Here is a 21,472-nt window from a genome sequence, read left to right on the forward strand (position 1 = left end):
AACCACTGCATCAGAAAGGTGGGGCTTAAAACCTGTGGAGATAGGCCCACATTTGTTTTGTTTTGTTTCCTGTTTAATTTGTAATTAGTGTTCTCCTTTTTGTATAATCCTTCTTGTGTAGATTATTTTTCATAAACACACCTTTTTTACAACCTTGCTAATATTCTACTTATAGTAACTTAATACATGATGTGTTCTCCCTTTCTGTCTTTATATAATATTTGTATACATAATATTGGTAACCTGTGTAAATTTGAAAATATGTACAGGATCCTATGCTTGCCCAGTATGAAAATATATAAATCTATGCATTTAATTAAATTAAGTGTAAAAATACACCAGATTTAATCTAATGTATAGATAGGTCAAACTAAGAGATACTCTATGTAACTCACTATTATGTCTGATACAGCATCAAAACATGTACAAAACATCTTCTTACAGTACCTTTCAGTGATTATACTTGGATTGATTGTCACTATATCAGTTTTGTATCCAACATCTACTGCATACTTGTCAGAGATAGGAGGTAAGTTGCACCTGTAAGAGAATGAAAGAAAGTTATTTACTGTTAGGCACGAATACTATGAGGTGCTTGAAGTAAGGCACAAAAAACTTTCATCAAATTTCAACCATGGAAAATCCAGTCAATTAACAGTTCACTGCAACCAAATCTGGTTAGCAAAAAAGATTTTAAATCGAACCTTGTTAAGAAGTAGTAGTAAGGATAATTTCTGCACATAGCCGATGTCATGCTATTAGTGTAGACTCATTTTTTTATTCCATATTTGCTCAGTGTTGATGTTTATGTGTTCACTATTGTAGTAGGTTGTTGGGCAGCAAAAGCACCAGTCAGAATTAAATAGAATAAATTATATTTTCCGCTGTACATTTCCCTAGAGATGATGCTCATGCCATGTGTTTTACTGTACAACCAGCACTGGCCATCAGAGAGTTGTAAAAGATGTGAAGAATATTACTACCCACGTTAAATAAACACAGTCTAAGAACAAAGTTCCTGCTCTGCCCTTTAGACTATAGTTCCTCTGTGTTATAAAACCAGTACAACCTGTCATTGATATGGACCTCCAAGTACTTGTAAGAGTGCAGCATTTCTATACCCACTCCCTGAAGTGTGACTGGACATAGAGGCTTTTTGACACAGCAAAAGTCAACAGGAGAAAATAAACGAGATTGCCCAATAAATTCCTGGCCAAACATTAGTTTTCATTTCATTAAGCAAAAAGTTAAGAAAACTTAAATGAAAGGCTAAGGTTTGACACTTACTAATCCTGTTTTAAATTCATTAGCAAGAAACAAGGCACTTACCTAAAGACGAAATTAGCTGAATCAATCTCCTTCCCACATTTGCTGTTCTTCAAGATTCCACCATTTCCAATTACTGCACATTTCCTGAACTGGGATCGGGAAAATGGCATATCCTTAAAATTGTCAGAAAAGAAAACATTTAACATCCAGCTACACCTTGCTTCAAACAAGAACACCTAACCTATTAACTTCAATGCCATCGATGCCATGTACAATGATTCTGGGGCTTTGTCCAACAGACCAATATTCTTCATTCTCCTACAACCATTTTTAGATTCATCTTGAAAGAAATGTCTAACCTCAATGACCATTATAATGTCCATGTATCCATCTATCAATTTACAAAACCACTTTCCAGTTCAGAGTCCCTAGGAGCTTATTCAATTCAAGGTACAAGGCAGGAAGCAAAATGTACAAGGCACCAATCCACTGCAATGGACACTGGCATTTCCACACATAATCTCTCACAATTATCCTAAAATGCACATCTTTGGCAAACAGCAAGGTAAAGCGAAGGACACAAGAAAACTGAACATAAACAAATGTACAAAATCCATACACACAGTGACCAATTCATACATGAGACTTCAAAAATCACTGATAATGACCGTGTCAATATGTCAGTTTTACTCAGCTACAATAACCCTGTGCCACCCTCTGTTTTGCAATGCTTGGGGATGTAACATATTTTGAAAAACTGGGAAAAAATAAAATTACTCAGACCAGCTAATAATATCCAAACAGGAACCTGCAAAACAGCCACACAAGAAGTATTAAGTGTAATTCGATTCAGTAAAAGAATTTTAATATAAAGCTTGGTTTTAATCAAAACCAACAGATACAGTTTCTCTACAGGTATGCAGCTTGAAACATCTACAGCACTACTTGCCACCTATTAGCAACATCTGATCTGTGCAGAAGGACAGAATGCCCATCACATTTAGGAAATGACTATTACCATTTATAACTAAAGGAATATACTGAAAGTATTTCATATTGACTGTCTTCAAATAAACTATGTCAAGGTTTCAGTCAGCTTGTTTAGGATCTGATAATTTAGGGTGTGGACAAGTCACTTCACAATTAAATAACATGCTTAGAAGATCTTCTCAGAGCTAACAACAAGAAAAATAATGCATATGGAAATAACAATTTGCTACATTCCATAACACATGTGTACATACATCTGGGAACATTTTGAAAATCTCAGCACTGATGTGAAGAATACCACTGCTGTCCACTTCATATCTTAGCTTTGTTCCTGCAGGTGTATTTTTCTTGGTAGTAAAAAGAAAGGTAGGGGCATTGCAACATCGTGAGAGAGAAGTTCTGAAAGAAAAAAACAGAAGACAGAATAGTACACAATGTAACACAATACATTAACATTTTGAAAAATGTATCCATTTAATTATAACTGTAGAAATAATCTAAGACATGTGCACTGGCATTTTTTCAACATTCACAATTTATCAGTGCTCACAAATTGAGTCAGTGCAGACTTTCCACCCAGATTTCTAAAGATGTATTTGTTACTTTAACTAGTGATTCTCAACAGGCCATGTGTAATTGTATGTGTGTGGGTATGCATGAATAGCCCCACACTGGACTGGCAACCACTGCTAGGCTGGTCCATGCCTTTTTACCCAATACTGCTGAGATAACGTCAGACATTCTGCAGGTTAAACAGCTGGAAATCTCAAACAAGTAATGGTATTATTATTTGAAATTTTTAATTCACAATTGTTGCATCATCAATTTAATTTTATCTTTAATTTTAAAATTATTAACATTAATAATTAAAAGCTACCCAAGGGGAGAAGGATTTCATAACCAAAAATGTGAATATTACTTTAACTGGAAAAGTATGAGTTAGGGGAAAACTGATTTTTACCATTAAATAAAAGCTTTACAACTCATAGCGTGATACAGCGAGTTCAGTTATTGTGACATTTTGAGTACTGTGGAAATCTGACTTAAACCTCTTATTTCAGATGCTATTTTAATGCTGGACAGGTATCATCAAACACAGTGGGAAAAGCAAGGGGGACTGGGGATTTATGTGAATAAGTGGTGACAAAAAAGAGAGTACAATATAACTAAAACGTTACTGCCCAGGGGGATACAGTAAAGGCTGATTTATGGCTCTGTGTCGAACCTACACCATAGCTATGCATGCAGGCTACACCACTGAAAGCAGTTGGACTTATGTGTCGCACCACACTGTAGGCACATGTCTGATCATTAGTTGGCGGTGTTTGTGCCATGCAAAAAAAGCTATTGCTACATATTTTCTTCTATAAGCAAACATACTTGTCCCTCATATTTTTCCACTTTTTCATACATTCACCGACTTTTAAATTAGAAGACAAACAGTGTTTAGTGCTTAGTGGTCTGCATTGGGTTCATGTGGATGTGACTTGCAGTCACATTTTTGAGAAGTCGCCATCAGGCTATGCAATAAATATGTTGCAGGTGACGTGGACTACGGCGTACCTATGCCATTGGTTCAATGCCAACTATAATCAGAATTATAATCAGCCTTAAGTTACATCATCCTGGCTAACTTACCAATGTCTTAATGACGAATCATTCTGAATACTGCTGACCAGACAGAAAATCAAACAACAGAAGCGTGTCAGAAAATGTTGCTGGGGCTCTTTTGCCAACAGCAATATGCCAGCATAATGCCTCACTGTAAAGTTTTTAGCTATTCTGGTGTGTGTTCAGACTACAGTGTGCATTTACTTATTTTTTGTTTGTTTATTTGTTTGTAAAGCTTCTGTAAAATGCCAAATTTCCCCAGCTGCTGTACAGGCTTTGAAATGATCGACGCAAAGTGCGACAAGCAGTAAACGCAGCTCGCCAGCAGCCACAAGCCAGCAGATGATCCGACTGCAACTCCTTAGCATGCATTCAGCCCCCCCCTTCACAATGCGAGCGGCAAAGACACGAAGTGGCAAAAGGACAGCTGCTGTACAAGCTTTTAAATGATCGACGTTCAGCGCGACAAAAAGAATAGCAGCAGAAAGCCAGCAGATGATCTGACAGCATCTCCTTAGTGTGTGTTCAGCCGCCCCCCCTTCACAACATTAGCAGAGTTATACGTCCTGCAAGAAAGATTTAACCACGCCTGGGGCCGGAAATAAAGGACAAGTATTGTTTTTACAAAAGCTTTAAAGTAAAAGTGAAAATAATGCATACGTAACAATTCCCATGAAAATAACAATTTCTTTAAATTGTATATCCAGTAAACCAAACCTGAGGGTGGGTGAGCGAAGCGAGCAGGGGGCAGAGCCCCCTAGCCTTTAAAAAGACTACCTCAGACCAAAGGTACATATGCTTCATATGATTAAACATTTGCTCATAATGCAGGAAACAAAACTTGGCCAATCACTACTTGTATTTACCTGTCAGCACATGGCCTTTGTGGAACTGGGATAAGTAGGGAGAACACAGTAAAATAGTTACGTAGACTGTTTTATATACAAGAGACAAAACATGGCCATAAAGCTTCAGCACTTTTAAGCTGTCCATCTTTTTCTCTCCCTCACATGTGTACATATATGTAAGAAACATATGCTGCTGAAAAAATTCAGATTTCATAATATAGGCTGTGTCTTCTTTGTACAGCATTTAGTGGAACCATATCATGGTCTGTATGGCTGTATTGATTTTATCAGAACTTACTAATTTTCAGTCACATAAAAGTAGAAAAAAATAAGATTTGTGGTGGCAACATTCCAAAATAGATAGAGAAGGCCACCTGATTCCTAGCATTTTTTTCCACGTCCTCTTGGGGAATTACTAGACATCCCCAGATCAGAGATATAATGCCTCCAAAATGTTCTGGGTCTTTCCCTAGTAGGCTTTATTTTGTACAATACAAGTGAGAGGCATTCTAACTACATGCCCAAAACACCTCCTGTTGAAATGCAGAAGCTGTGGTTCTACTCCAAGGTCTTCCTGTATCACACTGACTTCCTCGCCCTGTCAGGCAGAATGAGACCCACCAGCACTATGCAGGAAAAACATTTCGTCTGCTCCTCAGTTTCTTTTCCAATTTCCAACTGTGTTATCTTTACTAAGTCCTTTATATTGTCAGGTTTCCAATTGTAGAAATATAGACAGATTCATACTGTTTTCTTTTGATTTTTTAAGAATTTTGAGAGAACATGTCAGCTAAGTAAACAAATATAAATAAAATACACAAAAAATAAAAACTTAACAGCCCTCTATTAATAAATATACAGTAATATACTGGAAGAAGTAAGCAGGACTTTTGTGACTTACGTTATTGAAAATGCTGTTGCATATAACATCCAAACTTTAAATGCACTGAATAGTTGAATGTTTATTTCCCTGTTATCCTTTTACATGTTTTATGAGCTATGTTGAGCAATACTAAACAGAAACCACCATATTTAATTTACACTTAATTTTGTTTAAACTACCAAATGACCCGCTATCCTTACTTGAAAGCATTTGCTTCCACTTTGTTCATTTCCCATTTGCAGACTTGTAGACTCTTCCATCTGTCGAAAAGCTCTGATTGTTTCACCCTGATCAACAATGAACAAAACATTGGTTATTAAAATAAAAATATAGGAAAATGTATACTTTTTTGATAAAGAAGGACCTTTAGCATACAGTAATATATAAAAAAAAATCAGGGCCAGCTGTGAAAAAGAAGCAAGTCCTTCATAGGGTTGGCACAAATGGGCCTGTATCTTAGTGTAATATAACATTCTCTAACCTGCTTAATTTATTTTGACTTCTAATCGTGAACAGGGCACCATCCCATCAAAGGGTAAACTCATGTACGCATCTACTCAGGCCAAAATGCCAGGATAAAAAAAACAAATGACATGACATGGGAAAAATGTGCCCTGGCCAGAATTCAAACTCTGCACTTTGGAGCTGCGAGGCTGCAGCACTAGCCACTGCCCCATTTTAATGCCCAGTATTACTTTTACTGTTTCATCTAGAGATGAGAGACATAAAAACATTGTACATAAAGACCAGAGACAAGATGAGAAACAGAAAATATTTTTTTTTCCAATTTAGTGTCAGTATTGTCTTGTGCCTCCATATTACAAGTTGCTACAAAGATGCCATCACTAGGAAAACAGAAACAGTACTGCTCTTCTGTTAATAGTACTGGCTAGTATAGCCTAATGGCTAAAGTATTGGACAAATAATTATAATCATACAGGTTTAATCATCAACAATGAATCAATTGCTGCATGCCCCTTAAGTACAATACATTTAATCTAATTATACAAATACAATGTCATTAAAACATATTTATTAACAAATGATATCTATGTGAGTTATGATGCAGCTATTAAAATGTAATCAGCCAGATAGTGTTCCATACATTTAACTGAAGTGACTGTATCACAAACTTACTGTTTTACTTACTCACCTCTCCTTTATTATAAATAACTGCAGTGATGTAACATTCTATGTAATGAGTATTTCTTTAATCCTTATTAAAATGTCATCATTTCATGGAATAACTTATTTTAGGAAGATACTATATTATTGTTACTGATATTTCTAAAAAAGGCTACTTTTTTTCCTATATATGCATTTTATGAAAACCATGATATACATCATGCAAAACTGATTGACTCAAAAGGCATAATACTATACTGTAAATATGACTTGTTGCTAATCAATGTTTTGATAAATAAGGTCAGCAAGTAATGCGTTGTGAAGTGTTCCATGTTTTAAGAGATACAAGTCAAAAGGAAAATGTGAAATACATATATTCTTAACTTGAATGCTTCAGTTTTCACTGCTTAAAACCCACTGTTCAAACACATACTTAAATTGACCTGATGGGCAAAGCAGTGTACAGTGTGACTGACTAGCAAAAAATATGACATGGGGTTCAGCAAAGTCTGTACTCCTAGCATGGTTAGACTCTTGCACGATACTGACAAATATAAAATAGACTAGCAGGAGTACTCAGTGTTGCCCGGGAATCTATAACCGGTGAATTTCCCAAATGAAAGAAACAAAACACAGAAATGAAATAAACCGTTTTCTGATTCACATTTTATTGTAAGTTCCTCCACTCTGGATTCTGTCTGCTGTGACGTTTCAGACACCTTTGAAATAGACTTTCTTGTGGCATCTGAAGTGGACATTCCAATTCTACGTCTTTTTTTTGGTGGCATGGGTATATTAGCGAAAAGCAGGACAATTATAATGTGTTACATGGTATTACGTACAGATTAAGCACCACAGTGAGATGAATTTACGTTATTTACAATACATCGGAAAGCAAACAAATAGCACCAGTTAGTCAGAAAGAGCAACAGTGAAATCATACTGTGAGTCGGAAAGCGAGCAAATAGCACCACAAATACGGAAAGCCAGTGAGAAAGAGTAGCACTGAAACCGTACTGGGAAAAATAGCTGGGAGGAGTGCTGTGTTTCTAAGGAGCGTCTGTGTTGAACCGTGATGCCATCTAACGGATGTTAGCGATGGTAACTACAGAGAGAAGTGGCATACAACCATTGCTGCATTTGGGGAAAATGGTGGGGGAAGGATGCTGTCTTTTTAAGGCGAGTCTCTGTTCAAATGTGCTTGCATATAACAGACGTTGGCGAATGAAATACAGCACTATCAGTGCGTGTGGGAGTGTGATGTGCGGAAACGCGGGTGTGTCAGTCGGTCACGCGCACTGGGTCATTCACATTTTACATCCAAATGGCAGTTCTCCTTCACCCGATCAAAGCAGTTGGCCTTCTCATACTTGGACACTTCCGCCATCTCTTGGCAATTTAAAGAAACACGGGTAAAGAGCGACGCACAGAGACCAAAGCTGCCGCTAGATGGCGCCGCGCTGAACGTCTGTTTCAACGTGTGGCCATCTTGTCGATGATAAGTACGGGGACGTGTGCTGAACGTTGTGTCATTGAAAAGGTGCCTTGCGGTTCAACACGAACATTTTTCCCAACCAAACATACCCCACGACCTTCTCCTGGTCACAAAGGAGCCCCATCCCCAGTTTGGTGCCGAGCAGACGCCCGGTGCAGATTTGTATGGCGGACAAACAAACATACATACACACATAGACTCTGCTTTATATATTAGATTAAATGATGTTTTGGGTATATATATATATATATATATATATATATATATATATATATATATATATATATATATATATATATATATATATATATACACCATGATGAACAATCTCTTTAAACATGACATTTACTTTTTTTAAAAATGACACACTCTCTACTCTTTACATCAGGACCAATAGCCATATTTACAGTATCAATCATGTACAGATTTATTCAGAAACCACTCTGAAAAACTACTGCAACCTACTGGCTTACAGACAAAGCCTTTCTGAAAAAGGCGCTAGCAGAGGACAATGCTGTGTCTAAACATTACCTGTGTAAAGAAAATTTCCTGTCAACATTAAAAGAAGATGTAGAGACTTTACTGACAGAAACAGTGCATGGCATAAAGAAGCATAGGTTTATAACATGTTATAATGCATTACTGTATGACACAGGAAATAAAACAAAGCTGAAAGAAATAAATTGGCCAGTGCAACTAGAAAGACTACAATAACACAGACATGTAACATAATTAAAATTTTGTAAAAAGGATATGTGATTAAGTGAACAAAGTGCAGATGAATGCCATTCAAGCTAGAATACTATCCAAAATAACACCTTCATTTAAAAAGTGATTTGAACTTCATGCACACTGTTAATATATTCACCTATTCACATTTTCAAAATGTTGCTTTTTCCAATACAGGGCTGTAAAAATTGGGAGCTTATCCTGGAATCCCTGGACCCAATGCAGAACCAGTCCTGGATGTCACACATCATAGCGCGTTTCCACACATTAAGAACCACTCTGACCCTAGGCAGTTTAGACTTGTCAGCAAATGTGGCATTCATGGATGTGGAAAGAATGTGCATCAATCCAGGGGGAATGTGCAGACTGCACACAGATAGTATTTGGACTCAAATTTTAACCCAGGACTCTGGGGTTGCAAGGTATACACACTAACCACTGCACCACCATGCCAAACACTAATGTAACAAATAAGATAGATAAATAAATAAATAAATAAGTGTAAATATAGAATTAATAAAAAAAGGAAAATTGAATTGTTTAGTAAGTGATTGAACTCTGTCAAAATTAATCTTTTTATCTCCTAAATGTCTTGGTCTTGATCAGAGTAATGATGAATGTTTTGAGAGCTTCTTATACAATGTGTATGCATGCAGATGCCATGGTCTAACAGACAGATTCATAAAAAATAATCATTAAACCCTTGTCATTTTTTTTGAGGTAGAAATACATATTTGAATCAGTATATCTAATCACAACTCTGCAAGCAAGCAGAGGATGCCTTCCAGGAACAGTAAATAATCAAAATCCTGAAATCAAAAGGAAATACCAAAGTCAATGTCCATAACAATACTGTTTCTTACCAAAAAGATTTTTCACTTACTAAATTTGTAGTTTTTCACTTTTCAGTTGTATAAAGAAAATGTAGACAAAAGATTCACCTAGCATCTCTACCTTCATACAAAATGGCTGCTGTCATGTCAGTCACAAACATGCAAAGCAAGAGTAAGGCAACAGCATAAACAGCCTAACAAAATGCAAACTTTCTTAGGATGTTACATAAGTTCCCATTAACATCAACAGTGTGTGTTATCACATTTGTGCAAAATGTAAACAAAGCCGTACAATGGTCAATATATATATATATATATACACTGTTCAACATGCATACACAAAGAAAATAACACAAAATAGTATTTAAATCTTGTTAATGGGCATATTAAAGTCTGACATTTACCTTAATTTAACCTTCTAAAGGTTCTTGCTATTGTAGAGGCAACTGTTGGAGACCTAATGTATGATTAAAATAATAACAATCAGTATGGTGTAAGTACATGACCTGGTTTTGCTGACCGTAGGTAAATGTGTTTTGATAACCACTAGATTCTAAACCACTGTAATTCAATTTGTAGCATTTTTGTGTAGTAGATTTTCTAGGAGCAGGGATAACATAAAACACCTAAGCAGTGGTACACTACTCCTAAATAATGGCTGCACTGCCATTACTACAGGGACTACACAATTTGCTATTATTTTGCAAGTGTTTTCAAGTAGGCCTACTGTACTATTACAGCACAGAAACGGACTGAAAAGTGCCACAGAAGCTCACAGGGGCATCTAAGCATTAAATTAACAGAAATGTTAACCCCAAATGAACACTTTTATACAAGATCCATTACTAGATGAAATGTCACTTCACTGAGGGATACATTCAAACACACATCCACGTGTGGCTGGGAGCTTTCATAAATGTGTGCCAATTTTTTCTTGGTCTAATTTGTGCTGATAATAAGCAGTTTATTCATCTCTTTAATTTCTACTCAGACCTATTTTTTCACTTAATTAAAACAGGTGGTAATATTAAAACTATTTTTGAAACATTTCTTTTTTAAATGCCAATTGATGACATTCAGGGTAATTACACAGGCCTTAAAATTACCTTTGGATGCATTCGCTATCAGCTTTTTGAAGACAAGAAGCAGAAGGGCCAGTCCCAGTTTGATTTGCAAATTAATGCAGTTAATTGGGATTCAAAATGCAGTATTAATTGTACTTTGTAGAGATGGTAACAAGTCTAGCCATGAAATATGACCCACATACTGTGTAAGCTCGACATGATCTTTATTTTGTTGAACAATTAAACATTTATGAGTATTTTTGAAATCTAAAAACAAAATATATAATTTTTACTTCAAAAACTTACATAAAAAGTTCACATTGTCATGATGTTTGACAGTTTTTGTGATACAAAATAAGAAGTGGATAAGAAGAAGATATTTCCATCATATTAATGAGTCAACACTATTCTAGGAGGCTCCCAGCAGACAAGCAATCTTCTGTATTCAGATTTTGTCACAAACTTTCCAGCCTGGCCTTCCTGAACTTTTCTCCTTTCTCCCAAATGTGAAAATTCCAATAAAAGGATGTCATATTGCATCAATAGCTCCACACATTTTCAGAGAACAACTTCTCTTTGTAAACTTTGAAGCAAAGCTTCAAACATGTAACATGTACAAAAAAGTTACTTGTTAAGGAATGTGCAAAAACAATAGGCATATTATTTTTATTTCCGATTATGTGAGAGTATATATGAGGTATATTAGTTTTAATATATTGCTTATGCCAAACTATAGGATTCATGTTGCTTCAGTGCTAGTGTAGCATGGTGAAAAAAATGTTTTTGTTATTGTATGATTAGTGTAGTACTTATAGTATTTATGTTTTTCTGCAAGTACTGTATTCTAATCTCCTAAAATAATCTCAAGAATATGTATGCTACATTAACTCATACACTGGCATTAGTTCCTTATGAGTAAGTGTGCCCTGTGAAGGACTGACATTCTATCCACATTTAGCTCCTTCCTTGTTCCTGACACTGCAGTGGTTGGCTCCAGCTCTGCTACCCCATCCTTAAATCCAAAAAGAAGGTTCCAAAAATCAACTGCTTAATAACACCTGTAAATCTATTAAGTCATTCTTAAGTAAACAAGCACAATGCTACAGTAGGTGATTTTTTAATACCTATTTCTAAGAACATCATTAGGTAATACACCTATTGTAAGGTTATGAAAAAGAGGGTTGTAGACAAGCACTAAATAAACCCTGTTGCTATTTTCCTTGTGAATCTACTTTCTTTTGACATGGGGCAGAACAGCTTCCTCATAAACATGTTTGCTTTTTGAATGTTGAAGATCAACACTGCTTTATGAAACAGATTCACATGTCTACTTTTAACTCATCATTGAAATCTGCAAAATAATAATTTTTTACAGTTTTGAATTCATGATTTCAAATTCATGCAGTTTTTTTTTGTTTCTCTTATATACCGGTATGTATTGACAATTTCACGATTTACAGTACTTCACTTTTTTAGCAATGAGCTTCTGTATAAGGAATCTATCAACTAATCGAGAAATGTTACACAATAAATGAGTGTTCTTGGTTCAAATCTTTTGCCTAGTCACCGTCTGTGTGGAGTGTACATATTCTGCTCATGTCTATAAGGGATTTTCACCCTCATTTTCTTCCAAACTTCCACATGCAATTTTGGCCGATTGAGAACTCTAAATTAGTCCTGGTGTGTCCTATATAGAGGACTGGGACCCTACCCACAGGCTCTGCCAAGTGGTGGAGCAACAAGGTCCTGCCTCATGCATCATCTCCATTTGATCAGGTAAGTTTGAGAATGTACGCAGGAAGTAATGACATTTTTCTGACTGTGACATTTTGATGAATATAAAGTAATTTTACCTTTTAATTAAACAGTTACCGTATATACTGTAATCAGTACTTACATGGAAAGGACCTTCACATCCATAATCTCCTGTCTTAGGTCTTTGCATATTGTTGAGTTGAAGTTATAGGGACCTTCATAGAACTCAAAGTACCTAAAAAACAGCAAAAACCCAGAGTGAGAGCAGTCTTTTAGCATAAAAGAATAACCCCAATCCCAAAATCTATATACTACTTACAAGTATAATATTCAGTCCACAAATTAATTTAGAAGGTAATAAAACAGTGTAGTATCACTTCAAATAATAAAAACACCCAATAATTCATCCTCAGACTCATTTAATCCAATACAGGACCATGGAACACAAAAACCTATCTTGCCAGCTTGGTGAGAAAAAAGGAACAGTCCACTGCAGGACCCACTCATGCATAAATACCACTTACTTAAATATATTTGGCAAATTTAGAGTTACTAGTAAACTTAACATGCATATTATTTTAATGAGAGAAAAGAAGAAGACCCACTGATACAAAATAAAAAGCAGACAGTTTGAAAATGTAAACCCCACAATAAAGTAACTGTGACAAGATGAAGCCTCTACACCTAGGAGACATGTCATCCATAAAAAGTATGTTTTAAGAGAAGTTATTTCTTTAGGATATACTGTATATGACTTCTTGGCAGGGTTTTTTCCAGTAAGTTTTAAATTGTTATGTTTTAGTCAGAGTCTCTATCCAGGCTCAAATAAGTTCCTGTCGTTTTTAAAATACAAATTTTCATGTTATGTTATGAATTCTGCTTTTAATTCTCACTGATATATTTATGTACTAATTATTTTGTAATATAAAGCATGCAGAAATTATAAATGCGATTTGCCCTGCCTCCTTTATCTGGAGCCTACAGAGGCAGGATCACCCAATAATGCAGTTGTAATGGCTCCAGCTTGTATTTACAGTGAAATGGTAGTTCTTATGCTGCGTCAGGACTGTCTGAGCTAGTGCTTCCCTTGATTTCAGTTGCTGATTCTCTTTTGTGTAGATTTAAGCCGTACTGTTTTCTGGTTAATGTTTTCCAGGATTTGCTTGTTTTAGTTTAGTTTAGATTTCTTGCCCTACCTTTTGTGATCCTTTCTTGGAATTTGTTAATGAATTTTTTAAACATTAATTAACTTTGTTTTTGTTGTTCAGGGATCAAAGGTTTTTATATGGCTGCCTAGAGTGAGACCTTTTCAGTGCATCCAGATTTGTAAAGAAGTAGTTCTGTTTTTTGTTAATTTTGAGGTCTGAGCTCCATTTTGAATTTTGTTGTGGTAAGAATCAAAACACAGGTAACAGAAAGATAGAAAGTAAACTTCTTTTGTATTTTTCATTAATTAAAATGAAGTTCTTGTCTTATTTTTCTTAACCTGAAGGATAGCTGTTTACTGCATGTTGGTTGAACATGCAAGTAAGAATTTCACTGTATTTTATACAAGTGACAATACTGCTACCACAACAATTACATATTGAAAAAAGGAAAAGCTGAAGTTGAGATAAGAGTGGGCTTAATTCAAACAGTCACTTATCATGAATGATACCGTTATGAACTTGAGTTCAAAGCTCTAAATAGTTCCAAAAACACTTCCAAAAATGTCCACTGCTAACCCTGGCTAGATATAGGCCAAAAGCAGGATCTTTATAAAATAAAAAAGTTTATTTTCACAAAATGCTGTTACAGTATAATGCTCCAAACAGCACAAAAGGCAAAAAGGAGTTGCCAACATGCATAATTCAAGGTGGACAATGTCACAATATATTAATCTTAGGTCAAAAAACAGAGCAGAAGGTCACAAATCCAGAAAATCGTAACTAGCATAAACTCGCCAAAACACACAAGTCAACTCATCAGTCCCTAGTGCAGTCCACCTACAAAACACAAGTCACATAACAATGCAGCTTATACACAAATAAATCAAACAATACCCTAAACTAATAAATTACATAAATAATATCAACATTCTAATATAATTCACAATATTAACATAAGCAAAAGAATCAAACATGAACAAATAAGATATAAAATAAACATCTGAACACAAGTCAGGGAAGGACCCCAGGCTAAACTATAACAGGTACATTGACCACATCAGGACAAGTCCTTAAAATATGGCTCTATAAAACTCTTAATAAAATTATCAGCTAATTACTGGTTCAGTACATTCTTTTCTTCATGTTTAATAATACTACAGTAAAGCAACCAAAACAAAAAATAATAAATAATGAATTTACTAACTGTACCAAGCTCAATGATTGGCCTGACATCATGGATTAAAACAAGTGTACAGCTTGAAAATACAGCATAACGGTTAACGCATATCCATTTTCTAAACCTCTTTGCTCATTACAGGATTGGAGGTACTGTAACCTAGTAGCTTAAGGTTCAAGGCAAGGAGCAACCATTGACAGGACTGCAGGCTACTCCTTCCATCAATGATACATTTTCTGTCACTTATCCAGGTCCAGGTTGCAGGTGTAGCAGTCTATGCAATGATGCTCAGAGATCCCTTTCCCCCCATCCCATTCTGAAGGATACCAGGCCAGCAAGCTGAGTTAGAGTTGAGTTGAGTAGAGTTATAATCTTTCAACAGTGTTTTCAGTCTGCCCCAGGTCTCTTCCTAGTTGGACATGGCCGAAACACAGACGTCCAGGCAGCATCCTAATCAGATGCCGAAACCACTTCAACTGACTCTTTTCAATGTGGAGGGGCAGTGGTTCTGTTTTGAGCTACTCCCGAATCTCTAAGGCTGAGTCCAGACACTCTATAAAGATAACTAATTTCTACTGCTTGTATCCGCATTCTAGTTTTTTCTGTCATTCCCCAAAGCTTGTGAACACAGGTGAGGGTAGGAACGTAGATTGACTGGTAAATTAAGAACTCTGCCTTTCAGCTCAGTTCTCTCTTCAATACGACAGACCAGTACAACGTTCGCATAAATGAGGATGCTGCTCCAATCACCCTGTTGATATCCCACTCCCTTCATCCCCTCACCTATGAACAAGATCCTGAAATACTTAAACTCTTCCACTTGAGGAGGCACCCCATCATCAACCTGGAGTAAGCAGTCCAACATTTTCCAGCTGAGGACGATGACCTTGGTCTTCAATCCACCCCAGTGCATGTCTTAGGTCTAAGATCACAGTCTGATGAAGCCAACAGGACCATATCATCCATAAAGCAGAGATGAGATCCTGAGACATCCTCCACTTATCTGTGCCTATAAATTCTGTCCATAAAAATTATGAACAGACTGTAAACTACTGCAAAACACATTCACATGCACATCCACCAACTGTGGCGGTTAACAGTTGGCAAATAACTTAACACACCTCAATGGGTTGATAGAGGAAAGCAAGTAAGAAGTATTAAGTCACAACTAATGCCACCACTGAGGGAATGTGCAAACTTTAAACACAATCACTAAGTCAGAAATGAAACTAATGTCTAGGGCTTGGAGTGACAGTGCAAACTACTGTACCAATGTTCCCTCTTTAAACTATTTTAAGACTTCTGCTAATAAAAAGACTGCTGCACATAACATTTACCATTTAGGCTAAATCTGTGGTTAGTGTGGATTTTCTCTGGCAATTCAAAAGTGCACTCAATCTAAAACTGTGCTTCTAGGTCAATTAAAAACCCCAAATAGCCCAGTGAGAGTGAAGGATTTTTAAAACTTGTCTGTCCAAACATTGCCTTAAATCTTCATTTGAAGACACCAAAGGTAAATGTGAAAAAATAAGGTCAACAAGATGTATTAACACAAGACTATCATCAATATAACCTCTGCCTTACTCAGCCAGTCTCAGTTGTAAATGACGTATTTGCGCAGTGTAGTCAGCTGGACTCTATTCCCCAGTGTATGTCATAACAAGAAGTAATTTAAATGTCTGGTTTTAAACTATGCTAAAACAAACAATAAAATAATATTTTAATTCAATGTTTGAATGAGTAAATACTGTTAACTTTCCATGTATTTATGTCTACATTTCTTGTTGCAATCACAATATAAACAAACTTTGAATTTCCAACTGATAAATAAACAACATAGAAACCATGCTTAAAGATATATGATTATCACCACATTTCATGCAGTCAAGAAACATTTAGACTTCCATGGTCTCAAATTCAAAACATAAAAAATTCTGAAACCACAATTCTTCCATGCAGTGGATGACATGCAAAGGTAAGACAAACAAAGGCAATAAACGCAACATCAAACTGTTTTTTTTTTTAGATATCCTGGATAGGAATAAAAAAAACTGACCCAAAAGCTTATTTGGTATATTTTTAAGGGAATATAGCATATTGATCACTAAAATGAATGCTTTTACTAAATACAAATGGCATGACAGCAATATTACGCACAATGGTAAAATTATACCATACTTCATTGCCAACACACAAGGAGAACACTGCCTGATAAGAAAGAAATTAATAGCATACACAAAACTGCAAATGTCTACCCATTTTTGGAAACAAATGCCATTGCATTTTCATGGAGTCTAGTTCAAAGACAGAAGAAGAATAAAAAAGTCAAACTGAAACATAGTTCAGTGAATGATGTATGAATTACACTTTAATATTTAAAGAACAATGGAATGAATGAGAAATAATGTCATTAATAAAAAGTGAGGTTTACAAACATCAAATAATTGATGGCCAATTTCTGGAATTCATTATATACAACATTTAATTTGAATAAATTAGTATAACTTTTTTAGGACTGAAAAAGGTCACAGTGATTAGCACTGTTGCCTCAGTTTTCCAGCATCTGCGTTAGAAACCAATGCCCCAGTTAGTGTCCTTGTAGAATCTCCACATTCTCCCTATATCTGTGTAGGTTTTTCTCCAGGGATTGTGGCTTTCCTCCTTGGTTCTCAAAGATGTGCAGGTTAGGCTATGTGGTCATTCTAAACCAGCATTTTTTTTGACTAGTGCCCTGTCGTGTTCAGTACTGCCTGCATAAGCCTTGGACCTCTGTGACCCTTAAATGGATTTGGTAGGTCTAAGAATGTCATGTTATACACATTGATATGGACTACAATATATTCTATATTTGGTGTAACTAAACAATGTTTATTTTAATTGATTCTTGTAAAAACAGCACAAAAATACACCTAGCTAAAAATGAAGAAAAAAGGAAGCTGCACTGCAAGATGAAAAATGATCCAATAGATGCTACTGCACACAAGGATTATAAATTTGAATCAGTAATGTGAAATGCTGTGAAACATTTTTAGTTCATCTGCCAAGAAAGAGTACTTCTCAGGAAACATGTGACGTTTCAAGCTGCTAATTTACACCACACGTCTGCTGTAGCTACATGCTGCTCAATATTAAAATAAATGTTTTTCAATTTGTACAGGAGCTTAGCTGAAAAGAATTTTCAAATATAATAAGGCTTGTTGGTACTATGCTAAAAGTATAATAGGTACAACGTAAACTGATGATGCTCTTGTTCCTCAGGTAGAAATGTAGCAGAGGAAAATGAAATAAAGTTTTTAGAAAATGTGGAAGGATGAATGTTAATAGATCAGTACAATTTTGACCATTTTCTAAATATGCTAATTAAGGTCACTTTTATCAAATAATATTTACTAATACAGTATATAATAGCAGTATGTCCTGTGGTTCTGCTAATAAAAAAGCAGGAAAATTAAATTACAAAATTTAATTTAATGAATTACAAAATTAAAATACAATTATAATTTATTTCATAAGAAAATAAAACAGAGATAAATAAATAGAAAACAACAATTAAAAATAAAACACAAAAAAATCTGCCTGCTATAATGGTGTTTGCTATACCATTTGCAAGTCCCTAAATTATACTGTAAGAAAGCTTCTCCTCTAGCCCATCCCCAAAACACAAGCAACATGCTCCATCTTCTATTTTCTTTATTCTTTCCCTGTTTCTCCCTCACTTTCTAGATAGATAGATAGATACTTTATTAATCTCAAGGGGAAATTCACATAATCCAGCAGCAGCATACTGATACAAAAAAAAAAACAATATTAAACTAAAGAGTAATAAAAATACAGGTTAAAACAGACGATAACTTTGAATAATGTTAACGTTTACCCCCCCAGGTGGAACTGAACAGTCGCATAGTGTGGGGGAGGAACGATCTCCTCAGTCTGTCAGTGGAGCAGGACTTTGACAGCAGTCTGTCGCTGAAGCTGCTCCTCTGCCTGGAGATGACACTGTTCAGTTGATGCAGTGGATTCTTCATGATTGACAGAAGCCTGCTCAGCGCCCGTTGCTCTGCCACGGATGTTAAACTGTCCAGCTTCATTCCTACAATAGAGCCTGCCTTCCTCACAAGTTTGTCCAAATGTGAGGCGTCCTTCTTTATGCTGCCTCCCCAGCACACCACCGCGTAGAAGAGGGCACTCGCCACAACTGTCTGGTAGAACATCTGCAGCATCTTATTGCAGATGTTGAAGGACGCCAGCCTTCTAAGGAAATATATTGTCACAATTCCTCCCTAAAAATTGAGCTTTCATCATAATGCATCTTTCAGGGCTGGACTCAATTTGTTAACCGCAGGATCACGGATGTGGCTACAATGCATTGAGCTGATGTCATATCTCGGCCCATTTTTCTTCTCTCCATTCTTTTTTAGCACATAAAAAACAAAACATCACAGAGGAGCTTTTATTTTGTTTTCAAGTTCCAAACCACCCACAATATTTATTTCTTGTCACTTAATTCTATGCATTGTACTTCTGGATAAGCATTCATTGGTTGTCTGCACTTCTACATATACAGCCCCGTCCTCTGACATGGTTTGATTTTATACTAGCCAGTCATAGACTCATTGGTCTATGTAGTTAGGCATGTCACTTTAGGTCATCATCTTCACAGGACTGTGCTGTTGATTGCCTCTGACTAACTAAGATTATACAAATGAAGGCTATGACAGAACATCTGTGAAAAAGTTGCCTAATGTGACCTGGGCTTTGGGGAACCACCACCAGACTAAATGGCCCTATGGTTGCACCCTGAAACCGCTGCACCCCTGGGCTCTTAACGAGATTTAAATCACCATATATCTTAATAGACTTCTAGTCTACCTAACTTTGTTTCTAAGCAGAAGGCAAACTTCATTTACTGCCTGCTGTTGGCTTCCTCTCCGTTGCTCTCAAATTCTCCTTGATTGTGGTACACAGAGAAATATCTCTCTGGTTTTCCTTTTATCAGTCCTCTACCATCCTCATAATTCTTCAACCCTGTCAAACCCTTTAAAGTGTTCAAAGGTAATGTAAAGTTTTAACTCAAAATGCTAGTAAAGAGCTCTGTACTCGAGACACATGTTTCCCAGCACTACTAGCTCTAGGTATCATAACCTCACTGCATTTCCTGCATTTCTTAAGATGAAAACTTATAGTCATAAATTATTTTCAGGCCAAAACAAATATGCTGCCCTTTGGGGGAAAAAAAACTAAATGTATTTGAACCATTAATTTAACAAATCAAATCTGTCACACACTATGAAAGCACTTACAGCTTTACTATTTTCAAGAATAACGGTTTATAAACACAGCAACAATGCAAAAGAATACAACTAAAAAAACCATAAACCCAGGAGAAAGTAGGGTGAAATGACACCTTTTATTGGCTAACACTTGGACAGTGATATCTTCTTACACTTGGCTAACCATAAACCCATAAAGTTTAGAAATTAACTGTACCAAATGGCACAAAAAATTAAAACAAATTAACTGAACTAATAGGGATTTCTGAAAATGTAACAATTTTTCAGGAAGTATTACCCTCCTTGAAGTGCATACTAAGCTTTTTCTACAACCCAATTTGCTCCAGCCTGAAAAACAGTAAGAAACATATTTTCATACCAATGACATATTCAGCAGCCGGCCTATAACCACCTCCTGCACTTTTAGTATTTTCCCTTCACACCTGGTTAATAAAGTGACAAATGGCAACAGTGAGGAACACCAGGGGATACTTGAAGGTGGTGCATATCTTACCTATTTACCAAAGGTAATCATGTATAATGGAAGTTAGTAGTACTACGTGCACCTGTTGTATGTTCATATACACTTAATCTCTAACACTAACAAATAATTGCTAACACTAAAATGCACTCTGACCAAGACAGTGCAGTATGACAATTTTAATACAAAACGGTAAACATGCACAGCTGACAAGTGGTTCTGCAATTTAAGAGCACATGAGTTTTTACATGAGCTAAGAAATATAGAATATACAAATTATGTATAAGAAAAGAAGTACAATATAATAGAAGTTTGTATTCTTCTATTTGTTCTGTATTTTCAAAAAATAATAGTATTTCAAAATAAACCATCTGAATGGGTAAGATGTCATTTTAATAATTTGCCTCGTTTCTCATGTCTATGATAATGTGCCCTAACAATTAAACAACATTCTCAACTGAACTGGACACAGAGACATTTTAGAGGACTGGGCCCCACTTCCCAGCACACACTCATGATATGTGATTTGACTCATCTGCAAGGCTTGTTGTTTTAGAAACCTAATGAAATATTTAGATTTAAAACACTAAAACGAATAATGTTTTTAATGCAACTTCAGTAAAAGTACAGATTCTAATTTTCTAGGGATGTACACATTTAATATGCATGTCTTTTTATCTCAAATATGAACATGACCATGTTTTTGATGTGGGAAGAAAGTAACCCATTTAAAGAAAATCATGGTTACCCACAGAATTACGTATGAAACTGATTTATTTATAGGTTTTGTGGGC

At 35.8% G+C, this 21,472-nt stretch overlaps 1 protein-coding gene across 3 annotated transcripts in view; it reads right to left on the reverse strand.

Annotated features, from left to right (window-relative positions):
- st8sia5 (ST8 alpha-N-acetyl-neuraminide alpha-2,8-sialyltransferase 5) overlaps positions 1-21,472 on the reverse strand; it is a 157,161-nt gene that overhangs the window by 51,247 nt on the left and 84,442 nt on the right. For all 3 annotated transcript variants that reach the window (XM_039750626.1, XM_039750624.1, XM_039750625.1), the window contains 5 exons: positions 12,745-12,837; positions 5,802-5,888; positions 2,514-2,658; positions 1,330-1,442; positions 448-540 (listed from right to left, as the gene is read on the reverse strand). In XM_039750626.1, the coding sequence (XP_039606560.1) occupies positions 448-540; positions 1,330-1,442; positions 2,514-2,658; positions 5,802-5,888; positions 12,745-12,837 (531 nt within the window). The remainder of the gene's footprint in view (positions 1-447; positions 541-1,329; positions 1,443-2,513; positions 2,659-5,801; positions 5,889-12,744; positions 12,838-21,472) is intronic.

The sequence above is a fragment of the Polypterus senegalus genome, chromosome 4 (genome assembly GCF_016835505.1).
Source record: "Polypterus senegalus isolate Bchr_013 chromosome 4, ASM1683550v1, whole genome shotgun sequence".
NCBI lineage: Eukaryota > Metazoa > Chordata > Cladistia > Polypteriformes > Polypteridae > Polypterus > Polypterus senegalus.